This window comes from Punctularia strigosozonata (assembly GCF_000264995.1).
Source record: "Punctularia strigosozonata HHB-11173 SS5 unplaced genomic scaffold PUNSTscaffold_14, whole genome shotgun sequence".
Classification (NCBI taxonomy): Eukaryota; Fungi; Basidiomycota; class Agaricomycetes; order Corticiales; family Punctulariaceae; genus Punctularia; species Punctularia strigosozonata.
Window position 1 is genome coordinate 202555 of NW_006767446.1, and position 21676 is coordinate 224230.

The 21676-nt window shown below is 53.1% G+C and overlaps 8 protein-coding genes across 8 annotated transcripts; 6 read left to right on the forward strand and 2 right to left on the reverse strand.

Moving 5' to 3' along the window:
* Window positions 1-1572: 1572 nt before the first annotated feature.
* On the forward strand, window positions 1573-2077 carry PUNSTDRAFT_137807 (uncharacterized protein; the record flags this gene model as incomplete). The annotated part of the gene is made up of 2 exons (XM_007387464.1): window positions 1573-1821; window positions 1886-2077. The coding sequence occupies 2 exons, from the start codon at window positions 1573-1575 to the stop codon at window positions 2075-2077; spliced, it is 441 nt and encodes a 146-aa protein (XP_007387526.1).
* A 1204-nt stretch (window positions 2078-3281) lies between these two features.
* Window positions 3282-3993, forward strand: PUNSTDRAFT_137808 (uncharacterized protein; the record flags this gene model as incomplete). The annotated part of the gene is made up of 2 exons (XM_007387465.1): window positions 3282-3482; window positions 3532-3993. 2 exons carry the CDS (start codon window positions 3282-3284, stop codon window positions 3991-3993), a joined length of 663 nt encoding a protein of 220 aa, XP_007387527.1.
* Window positions 3994-4711: 718 nt separating this feature from the next.
* Window positions 4712-7351, forward strand: PUNSTDRAFT_30488 (uncharacterized protein; the record flags this gene model as incomplete). The annotated part of the gene is made up of 8 exons (XM_007387466.1): window positions 4712-5206; window positions 5257-5426; window positions 5468-5663; window positions 5716-5864; window positions 5923-6314; window positions 6367-6524; window positions 6571-6728; window positions 6778-7351. Coding segments are annotated over 8 exons (2292 nt in total), but the record flags the coding sequence as incomplete, so codon positions are not given.
* A 1552-nt stretch (window positions 7352-8903) lies between these two features.
* Window positions 8904-10841, forward strand: PUNSTDRAFT_137810 (uncharacterized protein; the record flags this gene model as incomplete). The annotated part of the gene is made up of 1 exon (XM_007387467.1): window positions 8904-10841. One exon carries the CDS (start codon window positions 8904-8906, stop codon window positions 10839-10841), a length of 1938 nt encoding a protein of 645 aa, XP_007387529.1.
* Window positions 10842-13888: 3047 nt separating this feature from the next.
* PUNSTDRAFT_137811 (uncharacterized protein) lies at window positions 13889-15271 on the forward strand (the record flags this gene model as incomplete). The annotated part of the gene is made up of 5 exons (XM_007387468.1): window positions 13889-13907; window positions 13962-14275; window positions 14330-14365; window positions 14415-14465; window positions 14528-15271. 5 exons carry the CDS (start codon window positions 13889-13891, stop codon window positions 15269-15271), a joined length of 1164 nt encoding a protein of 387 aa, XP_007387530.1.
* A 236-nt stretch (window positions 15272-15507) lies between these two features.
* On the reverse strand, window positions 15508-16722 carry PUNSTDRAFT_146032 (uncharacterized protein). Its single transcript, XM_007387469.1, has 4 exons — window positions 16572-16722; window positions 16437-16511; window positions 16284-16378; window positions 15508-16226 (listed from the first exon to the last, which is right to left on the reverse strand). The coding sequence occupies exons 1-4, from the start codon at window positions 16661-16663 to the stop codon at window positions 15685-15687; spliced, it is 804 nt and encodes a 267-aa protein (XP_007387531.1). The 5' UTR covers window positions 16664-16722; the 3' UTR covers window positions 15508-15684.
* A 146-nt stretch (window positions 16723-16868) lies between these two features.
* PUNSTDRAFT_55040 (glycoside hydrolase family 79 protein) lies at window positions 16869-19676 on the reverse strand. The gene is made up of 11 exons (XM_007387470.1): window positions 19366-19676; window positions 19280-19292; window positions 19045-19210; window positions 18778-18983; window positions 18603-18715; window positions 18442-18541; window positions 18224-18365; window positions 17989-18165; window positions 17751-17928; window positions 17530-17699; window positions 16869-17473 (listed from the first exon to the last, which is right to left on the reverse strand). Exons 1-11 carry the CDS (start codon window positions 19661-19663, stop codon window positions 17075-17077), a joined length of 1962 nt encoding a protein of 653 aa, XP_007387532.1. The 5' UTR covers window positions 19664-19676; the 3' UTR covers window positions 16869-17074.
* Window positions 19677-19784: 108 nt separating this feature from the next.
* On the forward strand, window positions 19785-20880 carry PUNSTDRAFT_55042 (uncharacterized protein). Its single transcript, XM_007387471.1, has 4 exons — window positions 19785-19905; window positions 19970-20617; window positions 20709-20750; window positions 20811-20880. The coding sequence occupies exon 2, from the start codon at window positions 20116-20118 to the stop codon at window positions 20449-20451; it is 336 nt and encodes a 111-aa protein (XP_007387533.1). The 5' UTR covers window positions 19785-19905; window positions 19970-20115; the 3' UTR covers window positions 20452-20617; window positions 20709-20750; window positions 20811-20880.
* The last annotated feature ends 796 nt before the right edge of the window (window positions 20881-21676 follow it).

A 21676-nucleotide genomic window follows, 5' to 3' on the forward strand; every position in this document is an offset into this window, starting at 1 on the left:
GGTATCCTCAAGAGGCGAAGGCTGACGACATCAAAAGGTTCAATGAAGAGGCGCCGTGTTATGTAGTCGTGTTATGTACCGTATCACGTCAGTCAAAGGACCGTACTTCATGTTATTATCCTTACGGTTGCACTATCCGGATCCATTGTCATCCAACACGCTCTGGGCCATTGCCATGTAATGCCTCTTGGACTACGGAGGCCGTTTCCCGCCAGGTCTCCAGTGAGCGCCACGCGCTGTCGCGCTGCTGGCCACTCACCGCAGCAACGGTATCCCCACAGGCCACGTCGCATATTTGTGTGGTGATGAGGCGCGTGCACCTGGGCGAGCACTTGACATGACCCAGAACACGTCCTCTTTAGGTCGTGCAAGAGAAGTTTGATCACATTGACACTGCCACCATGGTATGCCGCATGGAACTCTGGACTGATACATAGAATAAGAAGCAAATGTATTCAGTCAGTTCATAAATGTGACCCGTCAGATTTGCGAATGCGCCGTGCGACGAAGTCCTCAAATGTGGCAAATGCCACATCTCTCCCTATAGCTGTCTCGTCGTCGTCGTCACTCCCCTACCCACCCCACTGACGCACAGCATCCTCCGCTCGTCCTTGGACTTGGATACAGCACCTGTAATTGAAGACGATGCGAAGCGATGTTGAAGAACGCGCGGAGCTCACTATTGAGGACCGCGCGAAGCTTCCCGTCGACGACTTCGCGAAGCTCGCCTTCGAAGACCGCAAAGTCCGAAGCCGTATCGAAGAACGCGCGGGCTCACCGTCGGAGGCCATGCGGAGCTCACCATCAAAGACCGCGTGAAGCTCCCTGTCGAAGACCACGCAAAGCTCCCCAGGGATCTCAGGAGAATCGGCGCGGTTGCGTTGGCTCAGTCTGTCTCAGCTACTGATTTATCGAATGCCAAAGCGATACCACTCGAAGCCCTTGCTTGTGATGACTGCGATACGCCACAGGAATCTGCGTACAGATGATATTGCAACCTCAGAGCTCCATGCGGGATTCGGGAGTCACGATGAAACGAGGGGCAGGAGTTCGGTGGTATGAGGGCTTATGATGGGTGTCACATTATCGACAGAGGTCTCCAATCACAGCGCAGCTTTCTGCTGTCACTCAAGTCCGGTGCACACGAGGTATGCACGATGTCCATTCTGCCTGCAACGATACACCGCTAACTGAAGATGAAAGCGATGCTTCTGCGCCTGTCATGCCTATGATTAGCTTCGTGGATGGCAATGCACGCAGAATAACCCCACCGTGCTGCAGTCATGCGCCCTTCCCAGGCGATACACGTGCGAACAGCCATCATTCAACCCCAACGAGCCCCCTCGGCGCTAATCGCGATACAAGCTATTGACAAGACGCCGTCGAGTCGCATCTCCTTCGCTCCACCGTCTCCTTCACCCGCGCTCATACCAAACTCCATGGGTGACAGTCCGGCATCTCACAGTACCGGGGCTGCAGTCCGGCATCTCACAGTACCGGGGCTTGCCCTCCAAACCGCCTAGCCTTCGCCCTCCACAAACCCCAGCAAAGAGGCTTGCGCATTCCCGCAGGATGGCGCTCGTGGACGCGCAGACGCTCGCGATCCACAAGCTGCTCACGAAGGTGACGGTCGAGAGCGCGTTCTCGCTGGGCCCGCCGCTCCCGAAATTGCACCCATCGCCGGTGCTTGTGGCAAAGCTGCACCTCGAGTGCGTAGAGACCTACGCCTCCGCGCACGAGCTTGCCAAGACGCCCGGCGCATCGCACAAGCCGAAACATCCTTTTGGACTCGGGAAGTACGACGCGGACGATGACGGCGCCGTACGGGGCAAAGTCGCGAGCGAGCTGAGATGGTATTTGGCGGACGAACACGCGTTGCACGCAGTGCTGGCGCACAAGTGGCTCGGCGTCGACGCGGGCTCGGCGCCGGGCGGGGCGCGGGCGGGCGGGCGAGGCCATCACTTTTCTGGCATGGGCGAAGCGCGAGCTGGACGAGCTCGGCGGGCGCGGGGTGAGCGTCGGCGGTGGCTCGCGGGAGGATGACATGCGCAAAAGGCGGAGGCATGCACGAGGCTGAGGGTCGAGAGCAGCTCCACCGCCGCCGGCAGCTGGTCATCGACGAAGACGATGACTTCATGATCCCTTACGCAACAATTTGCAGGGTCGTGTATATGACTGTGGTACGCGAGCGGCGCAGTCTCTGGGTTATATTCACAAGACAACGGTTGTCGGAAAGGCGCACGAGCGCACTGGTAATAGTGCACAACGGCGGTCACACAAATTCAACGGCATCTTTCTCGATAATCTCCTGTATCATCTCTTGTTATAATATTGTTCTACAAGAGAAATATTAAGGAGAAATTTTGCGCTGCACAGGGTCCAGTATTTAGAGGGAAAGGATTAGCCGCGATGGCCACAGGATGCCGAAGATGGCCCAGTGTGACAACAATGGCGCGTGCTCCGGACCATTATTGTCCAACGCGCCCTGGGTCTTCATTGTCCAATGCGCCCCTGGCCACCGCGAGGCAATGCGACGCCGATGGGCCACTTGATGCTTTGGCTGGAACGCAGCCCTTGAGGCAATATTCCCACGACCCGTCCAGGCTGGACGAGCACATTAGAATGGTAACTGATGCGTGATCTGAGTGTGAGAACTGGGATATCTATTGATCGCCAAAGTTGAATTTCAAGCCGCTAGGAGGGGATTTTGTGACTTCAGAATGGCATAGCATACTGTATATATTGCTCAATTGTCCATGTGAATAATATCTAGTAATAAGACACAAAGTAGACCAGCGTAGCCAATGTAGTGATCGTTCAACGAGTTACTGACCGTGGGACCGGGAGTGGCTGAGGGCCGGAACACCGGTTGGCATGCCGCAGTGGCCCAGGACAACAAGCACGGCGATACAACATGGCCAGTGTCCGGCGGATTGTCCGGCGACTGTCCGCCGGACTGTCCGCCGAATTTTTTTCTAGTCGATGGGATGTCCTCAGTTGTTCTCATTGCAGAGCACCGCATCACCTGTTTTCTGCCTTTCACACAATTAGGCTCCCGTGCGTGGTCTCAACGTGGAAAGGTATCTTTGTCTTTGCATTGTGCATGCACAATCGTTCACGTCTTTGTCTTTCTTCACACCTCACTGCCGCAATAGGTATCATATGCTTTGTTCAAACAATGCAACGAGTCGCGCCGGTGTATATCAGTCACGGTAAACATAGTTCTGTGATAAGTTCTGAGCCATCTGTACCTTCAGCTTTCTTGTCCCTGGTCCACTACCATGCCACCCAGCCCCTCCAAGCTTGCTCAGATAGCTGCACGAAAGGATTGCATGCAGCGTTACGTTGCGCTCGTCCAAGAGTTAGCTAGTCCGGCTGTGCATCCCTACCCAGCAAACGCCAGCCGCTGCTGGTTCCGCCAGCCGCTTCTGTCATATGGCTGGGGAGATCGCTTCGAGTCAGTGGGCAGGTACTGGATCAAGGTATGTTTGAACTTGCCCGATCGTATATGTTGCTAAATCGCCTTTGCAGTGCCACAGGCCCGCTCATAGGCACCAGCCGTGTGGCATTCCCCAGTCCCTATCCATGCCACTTCATCCGGATGTAGAGGCCCGGTTATCCCATGCTGCCGCAGAGCTGGCGGCCCTTGGACACCCTATCAAGAAGCATTTCCCTCGTGTCCATCCGTTCTATCCCTCGTCAACCACGGGATCGTCCCCCAGCACAAAGCGCAAGCTATCTCCGGATTGTGACACATCGGAGCGACTTCGTCGTGTTCGCCCTCGCATTAATTCTCCTCCTGCAGTGAACCTCTTCGACGGTGAGCTAGTCTCTGAGGCGGATTCAGATGAAGTAGCAACAGTGACTGCGGTGAGCAAGCGGGGTGCCACCGAGCATGCGGAGAGGATAATAATTGATCTCACCGGACCGGATGTTATTGACCTCACAATTACGGACATCATTGATTTGACTGTAGATTCCGATGAAGAGTAATTACTGTACATATCATGATATATACTTAATCTGCATGGCTGTTAAGCACGGCTGGTGTCGGCAATTGGCAAACGAGCGCAAGCCTGAATCACCGCATCTTCAAGTTGATATCGGTTTCTTGTCTTGCATTGTCCACTCACAATTGTTTGCAATGCCGTCATCTTAGTGGACCACAATAAGAATGGACTGTGGCAAGACACCACATGATGGTCTGGCCACATATTATTATCCACTCCGCTGGCCCCTCAAATCTCTCGTTCATCCTTTTCCGTTTGTATCGTGCCACGTCCCTCTCCTTTGCAAGCCCTACAATGGTGAAACAGAAACGGGCGCAGCCAGACAACAGTCACCTTGCATCTCATATGGCCTTCGACGACTGCGAATTCACATCCACCTTCGTGTTCACCGACAGCACTCCGGACGGTTACACCCAGCGTCGCACTGAATATCTTGATTTCCATCGGCCATCCGCCCCATCTGTGCTACTGCAAGCCCAATCCGGACTTCTCGAGCCCATTTCTGGACCAGAACTTCCGCATCCAGAGGAAATACCATCCCAGAAGCGGAAATATGTGCGCATGGGGTTCCTCATCTATGGCTCACTTACATATATTGAATCCAGGGCATATCAGTGACAATGAAGAAGTTTCAGGCGCATTCCACCGACTTGCTGCACCGTATTATCAGTCACGAAGCCCCCGACTTCGAAGTCGACCCTCAGCCTTGCCCATGCGGGAGTGGCTCATTGATGGATACACGCTGCTCACACTGTGTTCAGTATACGACCGCATGTACTACTTGCTTCCGTGAATCACACATTCACCAACCATTTCATTGGTCGGAAACATGGAACGGTCGCTTTTTCGAGCGTATCTACGATCCCAAAGCAAGACCAGCACTGCACCTCGGGCATGGTGGACGGAAATGTCCTGAAGCGGCGGAGGAACGACACATATCGTTTACCATTGCGGATACATCAGGAGTTCATCAAATGAGTGTCGTATTCTGTCGCTGTTTCAATCATGGGGACCGAGCTGAACAGCTCATGGACGCGAAGCTATTTCCAGCATCAATGGACCAACCGACCACGGCATTTACCTTCAGCCTGCTCCGCGACTTTCACATGCATAGTCTCACTTCTAAGAAGTCAGCCTACGACTTTGTTCTTGCTCTCCGGCGTCTGAGCAACAACGCATTTCCAGACTCGGTTCCGGTGAGTTCACTTGGACTACTGTTCGTTCCAACTGTTCAACTTCCCCGCAGGATATCTATCCGCAGTTTCTCTGCGTGATTCGCGTCTGGCGATACCTCATCATGCTCAAGCGCAGTGGTCAAATGCATGCAATAGACAATTGTCTTCCAGGTCGTCCGCCTGGCAGTGTCATTGTCCCCTGCTTTGCATGTCCCGAAAGGGGTCTCAATACCACCGACGAGTTTGATCTCTCTGACAATGATTATCGGTACGCCCATGTAGTTTACGTATAGCCTGGCATCTTACACGACTTAGACATCTTCGATCTCTTATACTGTCGGCCGACGGCCATTTTGGTCTGCAGCGCAAGAGCAAGAAGGATGACCCCGACGATATCTCCTTAGTTGCTGGCCGCGCATTCTTCCCTGACGAGAGCACTTTCAAATCATACCTTGCTAAGATCAAATCAAGCGAAGAGGTGAGCTGATCCGAATCTTCTCTCGAGGTGCAGCTTAACAACTTGATTCTAGAAATCTACCTGCTCCAGGTTCAACGCGATTGAAATGCAGAACAAACTCAAGTTCAAGGGAATGGTGACCAGCGGTGTAGTTGCCGTAACGTGTGCAAGACATGGCTTGTTCCGGCATGGAGGTCTGACAGACCTCGAACGAGGAGAGAAGTGGGCTCCTCATATTGTCTCAGCCTAGCGATGACACAACTGACTGTTATTGTTTCAGATATGCCAATACCGACTATGCACTCGCTCAGGTCTTGAAGCACTATAAAGACTATACCGACATCTTGTTGAGCTACGACATCGCATGCCAGTACATGGTGAACCTTGTTCAACGCTTTGAGGTACAATTTCCGGAGCTTGTCAAGACTGTTCGTGGAGTCGAAGGACGGATTCCAAGCATGCATGTTGATGGGCACCTTGAAAAGTGCACGTACCGCTTTGGTTTCTCATACAACGATGGTGGTGGCCGAACAGATGCAGAAAGTATCGAGCGTGGCTGGTCTGAACAAAAACAGGCTGGCGGAAGCACACGGGAGATGAATGCCGGCCATCGTCATGACACGTTAACAGACTTTATGAACGATTACAATTTCACAAAGATACGGAAGCTGGGTAAGTGTTTTTGTTATATAGACTCTAGTGCGATCCTGAACCCTTGTTTCAGCATCATCAATGCATACCCGGCTGTCAGAGGCACGCGAGGCTCTTGAGGAGCACCGTGTGTACTTTCTGCATCTTTGCCGTGAGGCCGGACAAAATTTAGTCGATCAGTGGTCTGCGATATCCACGAAACCGGAGCTTAGGAATGGAAAATGGTATAGCGTGTTTCAATTCAATGAACAGCTAGGTACGTACAAGCAAGCTGTAGATCATATGCCCTTGTGGCTCATTTCGTGCATTAGTTCCTTCTCAGAAATCTGCTTTCGCCTCATTGGTTCAATCTGAGGCAGCTACTGCCGGAGCGCTGAAAGGCGCAGCCCCCCGAGCGTTATTCCTCTATACGGGTCTCAAGCTTGAAGAACAGCAGTAAGTGGTGATCTAAATACTTTTGGTGATCTCTTGACGCCTTCCATAGGTTGGCTCTCAGAAATAAGGTCTCGAAACTCTCATCCCAACCGACAGCAGCCGATCTGCTGAGTATAGACAAGGAACGGCAAAAATTGCGATATGGGATCAAGCAATGGCGTAGCCAGCAGTGTTCGCTCATGCCTCTGATATTGCCGCTCATTGTTCAGTCACATTTCGCGGAGCCTGAGAATGAGGTGCTGTATCTTCCATCCGACATTGACGGCACGGACAAGCGAGAGGCGTATGGCCTTTCTCAGCTGGCTGACGAGGAGATGTCCCTGCACGTTGGAGAGGCACACGACTACCTTCAAAATGTCCGCCATGCCGTACGGTATTATTCCTGTGTCTATCGCCACAAAGTCAGGCATGCTCAGGGTATTGCGCAAAACACTCGAGCAGGTAAACTTGTCCAGTCTGCTAACGAGGCCAAGCTTGCATGGATAGCTAAGTACAATCATGCACGAGACCGCATGATCAAGCTTGGTCGCTCACCAAGTGATCCTCTCTTCCCCGCACTGAAGGAGGAGGACACATGGATGAAGGATGTAATTGTCCCTCATACCCTCGGAGATGGATCCAGGCAGCCTGGATGGATCTGGCGAATAGGCCCTCGAGGCAATCTCTCCGAAGGCGAACAATCAGCGTTCACTGCTGAAGGTCAATGATTTTCGTCTTCTTACAAGCAGGATCTAATGTTTGCCTTGGCAGTGGCACGTGTTGAATGGTATCGAGCTCGCGCACTCATGCATCGATGGTTGGAGGAGGTTGAAATACTGGAGCAAGAGTTTTGCCGTACCATCTGCGGGTTCAAACGGATGGTTCAATTTTGGGATGACCTCGCGAATGGCGAAGCATCTCCTGGCCCAAAGGCCTATGCATACCGCCAATCCGCTATGTATGCAAAATTTGCAGCCGAGGCCCACGAGAAGTTCTTGAAATGCGGCGGAACTTGGCCAGCTGAAGGTGTATCAAGTTGGCAGCATGCGGCTTCTCGACGACCACCTCTGATGGTGAACTGGGATGCTGATGAGGCCGAGTTGTCGGGCTCCATCGAGCCCCCCCGGAACGAGTCACGAAAACGCGGTCGATCACGGTGAGTCGCAAAACTATACGGCGAAGCTTGATTCAATAGCTGATGTTTAAACACTCTAAACACAGCAAAACCGCTGACGATGGAATAGAGCCACAGAAGCGGCCTCGACGACGCTAGCTCAAACGGTTCGAACGAGGTTCGAACGACTGGGCGCTGTTTAAACGGACTACGTGCTCGCGTGCAGTGTTTGAACAGTATTTTACGAGTTCCGTTCGACATGTTTGAATATCGGTTTAATTGGGTATCGTTTAAACAATATATATTCTCGCGGAACGTACTACAGGGATTCGCAGAAGGAGGCTCGTTTAAACCTATACGCCTATCGGCCTGGCAAATGTTTGAACAAAGTTGGGGTGGTGTTAGGTTTCGCTACATTCTTCTTCGATTTACGTGTCACGGTTTGGACAGTGCACTGTATCGTGTGTAGGGTCTCTCCACTTCAACGGGTTCCGTGTGCCAATTGTCGCTGCATGGTGCACTCAGCATGCTCTTGTTCTATATAAGCTTCACAGTCATATCTTAGAAACACCGGGGTTGACTATTATTGAACTCCTTATCATGAAAACCAGCTCATTATGGGCGTCAATCTATGAATCTAATACCAATGCCTCGCGGAATGGAACATACAAGAGCTTTCTTGGCACGCCTCGTGCAGTCCTCGAGGAGTCCTATTCCAGTAATATTTCATGCCGTTGTGTTGTTCGAAGCTCACCATGTGCATGTGCTTTGGAAGAAAACCGTTTACTTATCAATCCGAATCAACAGAGCCATGTCCTCAAAGTCTACTTGTTCACCTCACTCCCCAAGACCACCGTGTACGGGACACCAAGTGCATAGCTGGCATGCGTGAGCAGCGATTTGCAGCATCTCAAGATACAGTATTAATTTGTGCTACAGGATTCTCTCTCTTCTCAGCGTGTAAAGCATGGTTTAGTGCCAACACACCAAACAACGCCGAAGAATCTGGTGCTCAAGCTCCACTGAAGTACCATACTCGCTCCCATTGCTTTCTCACCCTATGGCTAGCGTATATCATCACAATGATTGTGATACTGGAGCGGCTAGTTTCTACAGGAGCAAACAACATCTGGTATTTCGATAAAGAAACGGTGCAAGTGATGTTTGTCGTCTTCGCTCAAGGTCATCTACCGATAACGACGATGTATCTTTCACGTCTTGCAATATCTGCGTTACAAGATCCGCAGACCGCCCCTCGCACCTGGGTAGAGCTCTTCTGGCTTGCAGACCGAGATTGGCAGAATCCCTTCCCCTTTGCAGTTAGGACAATTACAATGGTGAAGAAACGCTTTCGCCCTTCCTCTACGTTCCTCGTCTTTTTCATTATCTCCTTCGTGGCTTTGATTACACCAGTTTCCTTCTCCCGTGCATGGTCTTCCCAGCTGCTTTCGAGACTGGTATCAGGCACAACTTTCGCCAATTCCACCTCCCTGGCGTTACTCCCACAAGTCAGAGGCAGCTCGCAGCTGTCCAACGGATCCTTGATGTGGTTCAATGGGTTGTGGACAGGAGACTACTATGACGCTGATGCAGGGCTGGATTTCTTCTCCGGCGGCTCCGAGCCGATCGTCAATCTGAATGTTACCTCCATGCCTGGTATCTTATTTACAGATCAAGGATGTGACGCTCAAAAAGGGAGTGGTGGATGGTCTGAAGAGGATCTTGAAAATATGTGCGATGATCTGAAGCCAGGCGCTACTATTCAGAAATCGGATCTAGCCTCTTCGAGCGGCGTCATAACTCTGCACATAGCTTGGTGCAGCAGCTTCTATGCCAACTCCACCTATAATACCGCGTGGATGCAAGAGGCAAATCAGTCAGATGTAACAGCTTTTCTCGGAATCAAGGTTTCCTTCACAGGTTCAAGCTCTGCTTCGATTCCGGACGGTATCATCTACTGCGACACCTCGTTTCAGACAGGTACCTCGGATATTATAATTGTGGACGACGACTCGGAGTGGCCAAGCTTCATGAACTTCCAACCGCATGCAGTTCCTAACATCACGGTTTCTCAATCACGCCATGCCGATGTGTCGTATCACCCACTCTATGCCGTGTTGTACTACATGACATTGCAGTCGAACAACCCAGGGCCCACCGTGGATAGCATCCTGGAAGCTCTGGGCTTTGACACGAATGCCGATAAGCCACCCACTATATCAGAGTTCGCGCTAAATCTTGGTTGGGGTGCAGCCTTCATGGCCAATAGTCTCTCTTCTCTCGCCCAAGAATCCACGAATCTCACCTATACGCGACTCGAGTATCTGGGTGAGGTGACATGGAAAAAGAATACCCCATACACTACACTGACGTCGACATTCCTGTGCATGTGGTTTGTCTTGATTGTCTACAGCACGTTCCGCATGCACAAACCGACGTTTAGCGATAATCTGAATAGTTACACCGCCGCACGGCTTCTTGCCGACAAGCCGGAACTTGTCAAAGGATATTGCTGTGGAGGACTCGCGAACAATCCTCTCCTCTTCCAAAAATTCGGCCAAGTCGTCGACGTAGTGACGGCCGACTCGACACCTAACATCGGGCACGTAGGTGTGGAGAAGAGCGAGTCCACGGTGCAACCGCTTAGTCGTGGCCGTCTATATGGATGCGCAAATTGCCCACTGGCCCCCGCTTCCGTTGTCGATTCCACATCGCGCAACGATAACAACACGACCCGTGATAACTCCAACATGACGGAGTCAGGTATCCTCATGATTACCTGGCCGGGTGGTTTGCGCAACAACGACCTTCAGACCATATCCTCCATCGTCCTTGGTCACGTGCCGGGTTTTGACCACGGGCGAACCCTGGCAGTAGCGGTCAACGATAAAGTCCGTCTTACCATGCCAACTGTAGAGCACGCTCGTCAGTTTGTCGACGAGTGGCTCAATAAGCCGCGTCCCTTGGGTCTGGAGGACGTCGCTGTCGAGTGCCTGAACATCTCCGAGGCGTTGGCATAGCACGCGCACGCACGACTTGCATGAGGCATCAATGCCTATTTTCGGTCTCGTCTCTCCTGTATAACTTGTTGCACGTTTCTTGTTCCCGAGTGTTATTCTCACTAGCTTCGAGTCCCTACGTCCATCCATCCCCTGCAGGCCGTCTGTCCGTCTCTTGATTTGATGATACCTTCAATCCCTAAGTTTGTGTTGCCGTTTCCGAGTAGGAGACTAGTATAGGATCGCGCGTAGCTCACATGAAAGCTGAGAATGTACGCCGGGGAATAGCAGTGACACAGGCGGTGGTTGTATGCCCACAGAAACCAACGAATAGTCGTAATCCCCCAGCCAAGAAAACGATCACCCAAAACGCCGTCGTGACGACTGTAGCGAGCGCAGACGGGACTGTCGATCGCGGCGTCACCCGAGCTGGAGCCTTTACGGGTGTTCCCTTGCTTGCGATATTTGTCGATATGCCCATTTCAAGTTGCGAGCACGCTCGCGTCAATTAGCGCCGTGTTCGCTGTCTTTATAGCCGCGGTCGTCGAGGACGTGCGCACAGTCGACGCTTGGCCCGCATCAGTGGGCGCGGCGTCTCCTATGTAAGGAGGACGAGCGAGGCCTGGCGCATTCTTTGATCCCACGTAGGTTATTGTCCGTATCGCATTTGACGGCTTCGCTGCCGACGTCGCCAACCAAGATGACTGTGAGGCTCAAAGCAACCGTGGAATGTCTGCAAGGCGAGTAATCCAATCCAATCCGCATGAAAACGCGCCGACAGGTGGAGGAAACAATCACTGACAAATGTGATTTATGACGGACATTTCCATCGAAAACATCATGAACGTTCCACTGAGCGCGGTACCGGCCCCGTCAGGGCGCTTTGATGAACTGCGTGTCAGGAGGCAACTTCGACAGACACAACGGGTGCGTTGAGCACGGCCAGGGCATGGTCAGTGTACGACATTATGGCGGCAGCGACGCGACTGTCATGGGGCTTAAGTCCACTGCTGAACGGTTCAGTTGAGAATATAAATTCAGAGGTGCATGACAGAGAGCAATGCACCGCGGTGGTCGGCGCACCACGCGTGAACAACGTGCCGCTCATGAAGGGCACACCATGGTCATCTTCAGTGAACTTCACTGGACTATGAACACAGAAGGTAAACGTCGGCGCAGCCCCAATGGACAGAATATGTGTTACCGGTTTCGCATATTTGGGCTCCGCCGGCAGTAGTCGGAAGACCAATGCTCTCCCCTCCGGCAATTTCAGCATTAATGACACGGTGTCCGCATTCCGCGTCCAGTCTGCGGCGGTTAGGATGAAGCGGTTATCCTCTGCACGGGGGAGCCAAATGTAACGCTGAGCGAATCTGCAGCGTAGGAAGTCGCGCCGCTGGGTTGACGCGCACTCGAGCGCGAGCAGGGTTCCGTCGTCGGGGTCCGAAAGTATGAGCATGACGATATTCCTGGGCCTTGGATTAGGAAAGAGAGTTCAGGAGGGGGACTCGGTGTATAGCGAGACCTGATCTTGGCATTTGAGGTGCGCCATGTTGATGCCGACTTGCAGCTCCGCGCAGCCAACGCAATCCGCTACCGATCGACCGCAAATGCGAGGCGCAGCGCGGTAACCTGCGCAAGTATCAGTCATCGCCGTGAAGCAAGGGGAGTGATAGGAGTAATCGGTGGGGGGAGGGGAGGAGGGATTGGGCGGTCAGAGACAAAAGTCTCGGCGTTTTCAGTTGGTGGGCGGCCATGTCATCCACGAGGGGCTAGGGGCACACCCGAAATCAGTAATCGTGATGGACAACGCGTCCATCCACAAGTCGCTCTCAGAGACTTAGTTCAAGCGCGGTAAGTGGATGGACCTTGTTTCCCGCTACACAGGGCCTTACAAGCGTCAGCGGCATGCGCATCGAGTTCTTACCTCCGTACTCGCCTGACTACAACCCAATCGAAGAGTTCTTTTCCGCGATGAAGGCCTCATTACAACGTGATATGGATGTTGTCCGAGCTCAGCTTGCGGGCGACCATGCTTGTCACCCTTATCGTGTTATTTGGGAAGCCGTGTTCGAGGCAGGATCCCCGAGAATGCGGAGGAATGGTTTAGGCACTCCGGATATGTGTAGCGCATCAACATACCATGCTTTCTCGAGTTGACGATACTGCAGCATCGCACAGCGGCGAGAGAGCAGGTTTAAATTCAGAGATGCCAGCCAGGAGAAGGTCGTGGGTTGTAGGCACGGTCGGCGCATCACGCCAGCGGGACGCCATTCCCCACGCACTGAGACGGAATCATAGCGCTTCACTGTAGGCTGCGAATATCTCGTGTCCGATGCACCCTTGCATGTTGCTTTCTAGTGCCGTCTGCCCGGAGATGGATCCCACTCGATGTAGAATTACTGGATATTGAGATTTAATGTTCTTGGTTTCGAACGGCAAGCATATGTATCTGTTCCGATAAGCTTGAACTCTGTGTTGGTTCAAGAGCTTTCCGAGTAAGACATTGCGACGTGCAATAGGTAAAGTCAAGGTAACGTCACACTCGTATCGCGGCACTACCACATCTAAAATCCGTGGGTAACATATTTTGAAGGACTCTTTGGAAAATGGTTTACAGGCCTTGGAAGAATATAATTCGTTGTTGCGAAGCCGGATCAGAGCATATAGACCCTTGTCTTCGAGAAGGTATGTTACCCACGGATTGGGTATTAGGTGACGAGCGGGATCAGCCAAGCGGAAGGCAACAATTCGTGAGAACCGACAATATTTGGGCATTGTGATTGGCCCGCTATGACCAACACGTGATCTCAGATCTACCACAGTTTGCGCTTACCTTTCGGCGCTGCACTGCGAACACCCCACCCTGCTCCGACTGACAAGGCCAGGAAGGAGAGCTAGGGCACTTTCTAACTCACAGTCACAGGCTGAATCGTTAGTATCTCGACGAGAAGTCTCGTGCTGAACTGCGTGATTGTGTAGGGGAGTACACACTCACTATATGGCAGATGACGACGCAAGGGCTGAGTATCAAACATTTCCATAATGTTTCTGTTCTCTTGAATTCTATGCGTGCCGCAATTGCGGGTGAGTTGGGATCTGCAATGGACAACTCTGACTCTCACTGAGTGATCTCTGCAGGACACAAAGACCTTTGGTTCTGCGGCGTTCTGCACGGAGATATTTGTCCCGGGAATATCCTCATCACACCAGAGGACGAGAACAGGAAATTAGGGTGCCTGGTCTATCATGATCAGGAGAACTCGTACAAGAGATGGATCACACCCTCCGCCATGCAGACGGACGACGCGAAGATAGCTCGACTCATCCAGTGCGCCAAAGAGGATTATGACTTGGATATCACAAACGCCACCGCGCTGAAACTCTTAGCCTACTTTCGCCTAAGTGAATCGCTGGGAGTCTTAGAAGAAGCCCTGAAGATTTGGAAGGAGGTAGTAGGTATTCAGCCTTCTTGAGCGCGCATAAAAGCCTAATGTCGACTTGCACAGATTCCCGACATCGTCGTAACCGTACCTGAGCCTAATGTGAGTGAAGGACATACTCAGAGGCGCGTGATTATTGAAACACTGATAGCTTTCCTGGCCTAATTGCGATGACGTGTCGAGGGACATTGATGTGCACACCGTAGGATACATCATTATACAAGTAAGGCTAATGTCATTGATCTTCACCGGTGATCCTCATAGGGTACAGCGGCGTTCACGAGTGGCGAGTTATCAGGAAGATTTCGAAGGCCGTACGAGTATGGCTTCGGACGAGGTCACATCATCCACGGCGTCATCCATGACATTGAATCGTTCTTCTGGGTTCTCGTCTATCTCTGCCTCACGCGCACGGGTGAAGGCCGGTTGCGCCCCGAATTACTTCAGGATCCGCCCGAGGACGACACCACTAATAGGATTTTGCATACCATTGTTTACTACCTGTTCGACATGTCGGACGACGACGTAGTCAAGAGCAACAAGACCGACTTCTTCCAACAACCTGGCCAGATGAACGAATATATCATTGCTTCCTTTCATCCCGATATGGCATGCTTGAAACCGCTCATGCTGAGATGGTGGGACCTGCTTGTTTTCACCTACAGGACTTACAACCACCTCACCTCCGGAGTCATACATTCACAAGTTCTGAAACTCTTCGACGATACACTGAAAGACGTCCAGCAGCAGTTTGGGACCGGACCACCCGATGGACCTCTCACCGGCGGACATGACCAGCCCGCCTCCGCCGCTGAGGGGAGGGATGACAATGACTTGCTGCTCGAGCCAGCGGCAGCGAGGGGCATCAACCTTCAAAGATTGCTACCAATAGACGGATATCCGAAGATGAACTTCCTCTCGATATCCGGCGAATATCTACCACGCCAATGGGACGCCCGCTCCACACTTATTCCTGCACTCAAGGAGGCGACACGGAGAAATCCTTGAGGTTCAGTCAGGATACAGAAGTAGCCGCCGTTGGTTGAGCTGAGAAATTGGCTTTCGTAGCGCTTATTGAAGCCTGTCGCGTCAGACTATATATGCAGAACCTGTGCGCTCTTGTCACGACCATCAATGTTACCGGTATAGGGCCGTGCCAACTCAGACTGGGGCCCTTGGTTCGAATTGGGATGCAGACTAGAGGAAGATTATATCTGATTTAATACAAGAACAATGGCAGTGAACAAAACACGGACTCAGCCGAGTCCCGGGATGAGAGACATAACACACCAGTCATTACTGCGATGATACAACCACAAGGCATCGAGTACGCGAACAGGGACGCGAGGATAAAAGCGATATAAGCATCGAGATGTTATATCCAGCTGGTTCAGGCAATCAAGTAATTGCAACGTAGACAATCATGCAGCGGACGAGAAACGAACATCAGTGGGAGCTATGTCAAGCACTCTCGCCACGTCCTCCAACCCAGCACGGATCAATGCGCGCTCTTCCGCCGTCATCGGCGGCGTCTCTAACAACGACACCTCACCGAAGCTCGCCCGACTCGCATAATCAGGAGGTAATGAGCCACTTTCGTCCGCGCGACTTTGCTGGGAGTGATACCGCGGTAGCGTACCGACGTCACTCGTGTAGTCCGGCGCATCCGTATTCCCGAACTGCGGCCGTGACCTGAACCAGCGTTCCGTGGTCGTCGCGCGGGCGTGCTCGAGGCCCTCAGGGTCGATGGTCTGACCGATGCCGTTCCGCCGCATCATGGGGTCAAAGACGTGTCGAAAGGTTGGGGGCACAACGAGGGGGAGCTGACGAGGGGTGACGAGCAGGATGGCGGGTGCGGGCCCGCCGTACTCTGCGTCGGTCGAGACGAGCCGTTGCTGTCGCGCCGACTTGCTCACTTCGCGTCTGATCCGGTTCCAGATTTCTTTGCCCACAGGGCTTGTTACTGTGCGCCTCAGTGTGAGAGCGGTAAAGGTGAAGGAAAGGTCTGGATGACTCTCACCAGGTGCTACACCGAGCCTGCCTCCCCCTGCCGCAACCTCGAGCGCGATGACCTTGAAGACATCACGCCCAAATGATAACACCCTCGTGCGACCGCTAAGAAGTCATAGTCCACCATGAGAAAGATATTGGGTATATGCAATAACGGCCTCACGTCACACGCAGATATATGCATAGATAATGGAGTTTCTGCAAGACGTGAGGGCAGCTGTGTCCCTTCAAGAACTTCCTATCGAGCACCGTGGCCAACATGATACGTGTCGTAGAACATCGAACATCCTGCACTCACCAGATCACATACGCACTCAGCACCTCTTCGATCGCAACCAGTTCGTCACCACATTGTTCCAGATACGTCGCAGTTTCCGCCTGACCAAGCATAAGAGTCGTCGATTCCCGTCTCTTTCAGATGCGCGCGGTGACGGCAGCAAACAGTGGAAGCTATGTCGTGGGCCGGGAGAGCATGTTACATACAATGCAGCGTCATATTCAGGGCTGCGTATAGGAGGGAAGCCACACCTTACGAGTGCATAGTCTCGTGATTCACACACTACACACTGACAGTGACACCATAGCCCCTGGCATTGGGAGATCCAAACTGAGTTGGAGCGAAAGAGGGTGTAGTGGATGGGTATATACATGTAACGGATTAAATGTCTGGTCCAGAGACGTAGATGTAAAGATACATGCGTGAATCCGAGTCGTTGCTCAGACGAAACTTTTGTCCGTAAAGAGCGACGATGAAAAGGAGAGGGGTACTAAGCTGCGCGCAGAAATCCAAAGAAACGGTCCTTACATCCACGTCCTGCCAACGAGAACGATGGCGCCGAACGCCATCGCGGCCACTGCAGCGAACGCAGACGTAGCGGTGGACCGCGGCGCATCCGAACTGGACCCTTTACTCGTGCTGCCAAGCTTGCGGTCCTTGCCGCTGTGCCCGTTGCTCGTCGCGAGTACGCTCGCGTCGATCGTCGCCGTGTTCACCGTCTTCGTGACCGCGGTGGTCGAGAAGGTCTGCACGGTGGACGCCTGGTCCGCGTCTGTGAGCGCGTCGTCTGAGAGGAAGACGAGCGCGAAGCCCGGCGCGGGCACGCTGATCTGGCACACGTTGTTGCCGGTGTCGCAGTTGACGGTCTCGATGTCGAGATCACCCACGAGACGGCCATCGGACTCGAAGCTGCCGCCGAAGGTCTACAGGGAAGGATGGTGAGTCGTGGGGTCCGATATGTGTAAATAGCACCACGTACCTGGCCAGCCCATGTGATGTTGCTCTTGGTAGAGACGGACTCGGCGCTCAGACGCTTCACCTTGACCGAACTTGGGACAGTTGCACCGTTGATAGACACAGCAACGTTGAGGTTGCTCGCGCCGGACGAGTCGGTGATGTAGTTGAACAGCGCTACTTTGGACGGCGAGCCTATGATCGATGTGAGAGTTGATCATAGCGCTAAGATGGCTCAAAGCATACCGTTGTCGTAAATCGCGTATGCGGGCGTGTACATGTTGGCATCGTTCGCGAACATATCAATGATCTGCGACTGGTTCGAGTTGCCGAACGCCTCGGCGATGATCATCGAGGCGTAGTAGATAGGGCCGATGGTCCATTGGTGGAACGTGGACTGGTTAGTCGGAGGAGGGGTGAAAGGCTATACCACATATCATCGATATCAGACAACTGTAGTGCGCGACGAATGAGAGGAACATACGTTGTAGTAAACGTTCTGTCCACCGATGTGCACGTGAGCACCCGAGAAGTTCGAGTGAGCCATCTGCATCCCATAATCCAACATCCAGAGCGCGCTGCCGTAACTGTTGCTAACTCCGGGGAAACCACCGCAAGAGGCAGAGTTGGTTTCGAACATGATGAAGGGTTTACCTGCTCCCTATATCCAAAGCCGGGCCCGTGAACAACAAGGGTAGCAATTGCAAAAGGGTTCATACCTGAGCGATGCCGGTAGAATTGAGGTACGGTTGCACAAGCAGCTGGCCCGAGGTGTGATTGAGGTAGTCCGAGAAGACGGTCTGCGGATCCTTTGCCTGGGCATCGGTACCGAATTGGGCCGCGCAGTTGTTGTCGGGGTAGCTTCATAGCGGGCTCAGATCAGCGTTCGGGCGGCACGAGGGGGGGGGGGCATTATGCAAAAGTATGATATACGCACTGTTCGACGCCCAACGCGCCCAAGGAGCTAGAGTAGCTAGTGATGAATCCGGTATCCCAGACCATCTCGGGCGTCCAGTCGCCGGTAGCCAAGTTCGGACCTACAATGAAGACGAAAATCAGAAAATTTCGCCCATGCAACCAGCTCCATGGGAGGCGTACCGATGAGGTTGTTCTTGACCAGAATCTGGTCGTTCGACGCTATGGCGGCGATAACACTGCCGAACTCGCCGAAGTAGTCGAATTGACTGTAACCCGGAGCACGATGTCCGTGACTATACCAGAACGATCAGCTAATCATCGCGTCGGCCCCAGAGGCGAACTACTGGAGACATACTCGGCGTAAAGATCCGGTTCGTTGCCGACCTGGAACCCGAGAAGATTGTCTCCCAGAATCTGTTCGGCAGCCTCCGCGATGCCGAGACGAAGGTTCTGACTGTCGTTGAGCGGGATGCCGAGGTACCACCGAACATTGACGAGGCTAGAAATATTGTTCATGAGGTAGAGGACGTCGGGAGTGAAGAGCAAGGGCGGCGTTTGTGTCTAGCATCGAACTTGAGAGTCAGCAGGAAGGCCGCCAGGACCATGGGAGCAAATGACGCACCGGGTTAGAGACCCCCTCCAAATCCTTCTCCATCATCTTGCCATCGGCAAGGCTGTCGACGAGGGTGGCAAAATCTTGTGTATTACCACCAACACGAACGTTTACGTGACCTCCGCGAGTGGCAAGGTTGGACATCAAGTTGAGGAATGGAACTTGTACGAAGGATCTTCATGCGAGAATCGAGATGAGCGATCTATTCTGCGGAACATGAACGAACAGTATTGCATATACTCACGAGTTGCTCCCAACTGCGTTCGAGGAAAGGATCGGACACACCGCTCAGCCAAAGCCGTCATCCAGGCGCAGACAACGGTTACTCACGGATTTGGTTAATGACGGACATTTCTATCGAGAAACCTAGGAATGAGCCGCTCTGCGGGATGCTCAGCCCCTGAACCGCGCTAGCCTGGCTCTGCAGCTGCACGCTGAATTGAGTGGCGGGGGCCGGGTTGGGCACGGCGGGTGCGTTAAGGACGGTGGGGTCATAGGCGGCGGCTCCAGTGTACGACGCGGCGGCGGCAGACGTGGTGGCAGCACCGAATGTCTGCTGAGAGTAGACGGTGACCGCGCGGACTGAGGAAGCGAGCCCGGCGGCCAGGATGGCCAGGAAGGGCAGCATTGTGGTAGCGGAGGTGAGGGAGGACGGTTGCGAGGACAAGGCTTGACGCGAGCTTTCGGGCAAACTGACCGTGGGACGAATGCCGTCACTGCCCATCGTGGTCGCCTCTTGCCGTGACGCCCTCAAAGTCGAACCTCAGCCTGCCTCCCTGGCCCTGAACCCGATACCTTGCGATACATCGCCGACTCGGATATACTGCAGCAAGGGCAGATATGGACCTATGACCGACGAGAAAATCTATGGTAGGTCGCCATCAGGAACAATCTTGGCAGACAACCCCTCCGGAGCTGCTCAAGCTGAGTCAAGACGTTGGAAACACAACAGATACCAGTACATGCCTTGTTGTTTGAACCATAAACCTCGTCGTGGACCGCATTTACAACACCATCGAGGCGGATCGCCCCATGTTCGCGACGATACCCTGAAAATCCGGGACTGGCTATACGGGATCGATGCGATTGGATGCCTTGGGGTTGGGAACCCGAAATTCGACTGCGGGACAACATCGTACCTGGATTAGGAGGTGTTACTTGCAACGCCCTCCTATACCCTTGGCCACCCACCCTCGCGAGGTCGTCCTAGGTGCCCGGCTTGACCAGGGTACGCTGTTTGCATATATGCAGTCTAAGATCTTGAAGGTGGTGGAAGGAGAAAGCGACAGGATATACGCGATGCTCGAGGAGGGACCGCGCTGGCTACCGGCTCCCATGCAAAGTCGGCCTTCAGTGCGAGCTAAATTAAGACCACGGCGGCCCCGTCGACTGTCGCTGAATATAGGTGCAGGTTAGTATCTCTGTATAGATCCTCAAGAACGTCTCTCCGCGCGGTAGTGCTGCTCAAATGCATATCTGTTATATATAGTGCTTCTGTACTTGGGATGCTCGTCAACTTCGACTCAAGTTATTACTCGACCCGGTCGCCGAACAAATCCAACTCGAGAACGCCCGTTAACTGGTATGTTCGGTAATTGTATGTATATGAGATGCTTGCATTTACCTGTACATGAAAAAATGATTCCGCTTCATCGTAAAATACCGTTCTGCAGCTGCCGGCGTTGGCTGATGTCACGCTACACCGCCGTTCGAGGGTGAGCTCACGACGAGATCAACGCGACGATGCAAACTTATCACCTGGTCGATGTCACGAGGCGCTGCGATGAGATCCAACAGGCAACACAATCGAAGATATGCGAGTCTCATTTGAGACGGCCCTCCTGCGAGATCCGACGTGTTGTGACATGGAGAATGGAGATGAGCTGTTGCGGAGTACACTCAAACAATGTTCGCGCAGCGTTGTTGTGGTCCTTACGATATGTAACGTACCTCAATCAAATAACGATGTCTGCATTCACGTTATATCATGTCTGTGGTAAATATGCCCTCACTCGTGGTGACTATCTGTTATGCGAGGAGCAACAGGTCATCGTCAATTCAGAGATGGCTGAAGGATCATAGTGGGCTTGCTGAATCATCCAACAAGATGACAATCTGCTGAGAAGGCAACCTCACACACGGAACATTAAAGTGAGCAGATGCAGCACATGCGACGCGAACTGAGCATAAACAATGATATTTCGTGACTGACACGGTACGGAAAGTATGGGTGAACATTAGATCCAGAGTTGTAATGTAAACTTCGATGCGAAGACGAGAAATGCGAGTGTTTGCGCCGGAAGGAGTGTACGAGTGAGCGATGCGGGGTATACTTCGATGCGAAGAGGGAAAATGCGAGTGTTTGCGAAGGAGTATACGAAGGAGTAATGTAGGGGGTGTGTGCAATCAGTCGTCTGAACCGTCTGTGCCAGCGGACCCGACGGCGATGATGGTGGTGAGGTGGGGGGCTTAGTGGTCCGAGTCATCCGTGCCAGCAGGACCGGTGGCGACAACGGCGGCGGCAGCAGCAGCGGCAGTGGTAGCAGCATCGAGAGCTGCCTTCGGCGGCTCGGGCTCGCGGCTGGTCATAGGCGGGCGCGGGGGCGGAATGCGACGCCGAGCCCGACCGCGTTGGCGGCTC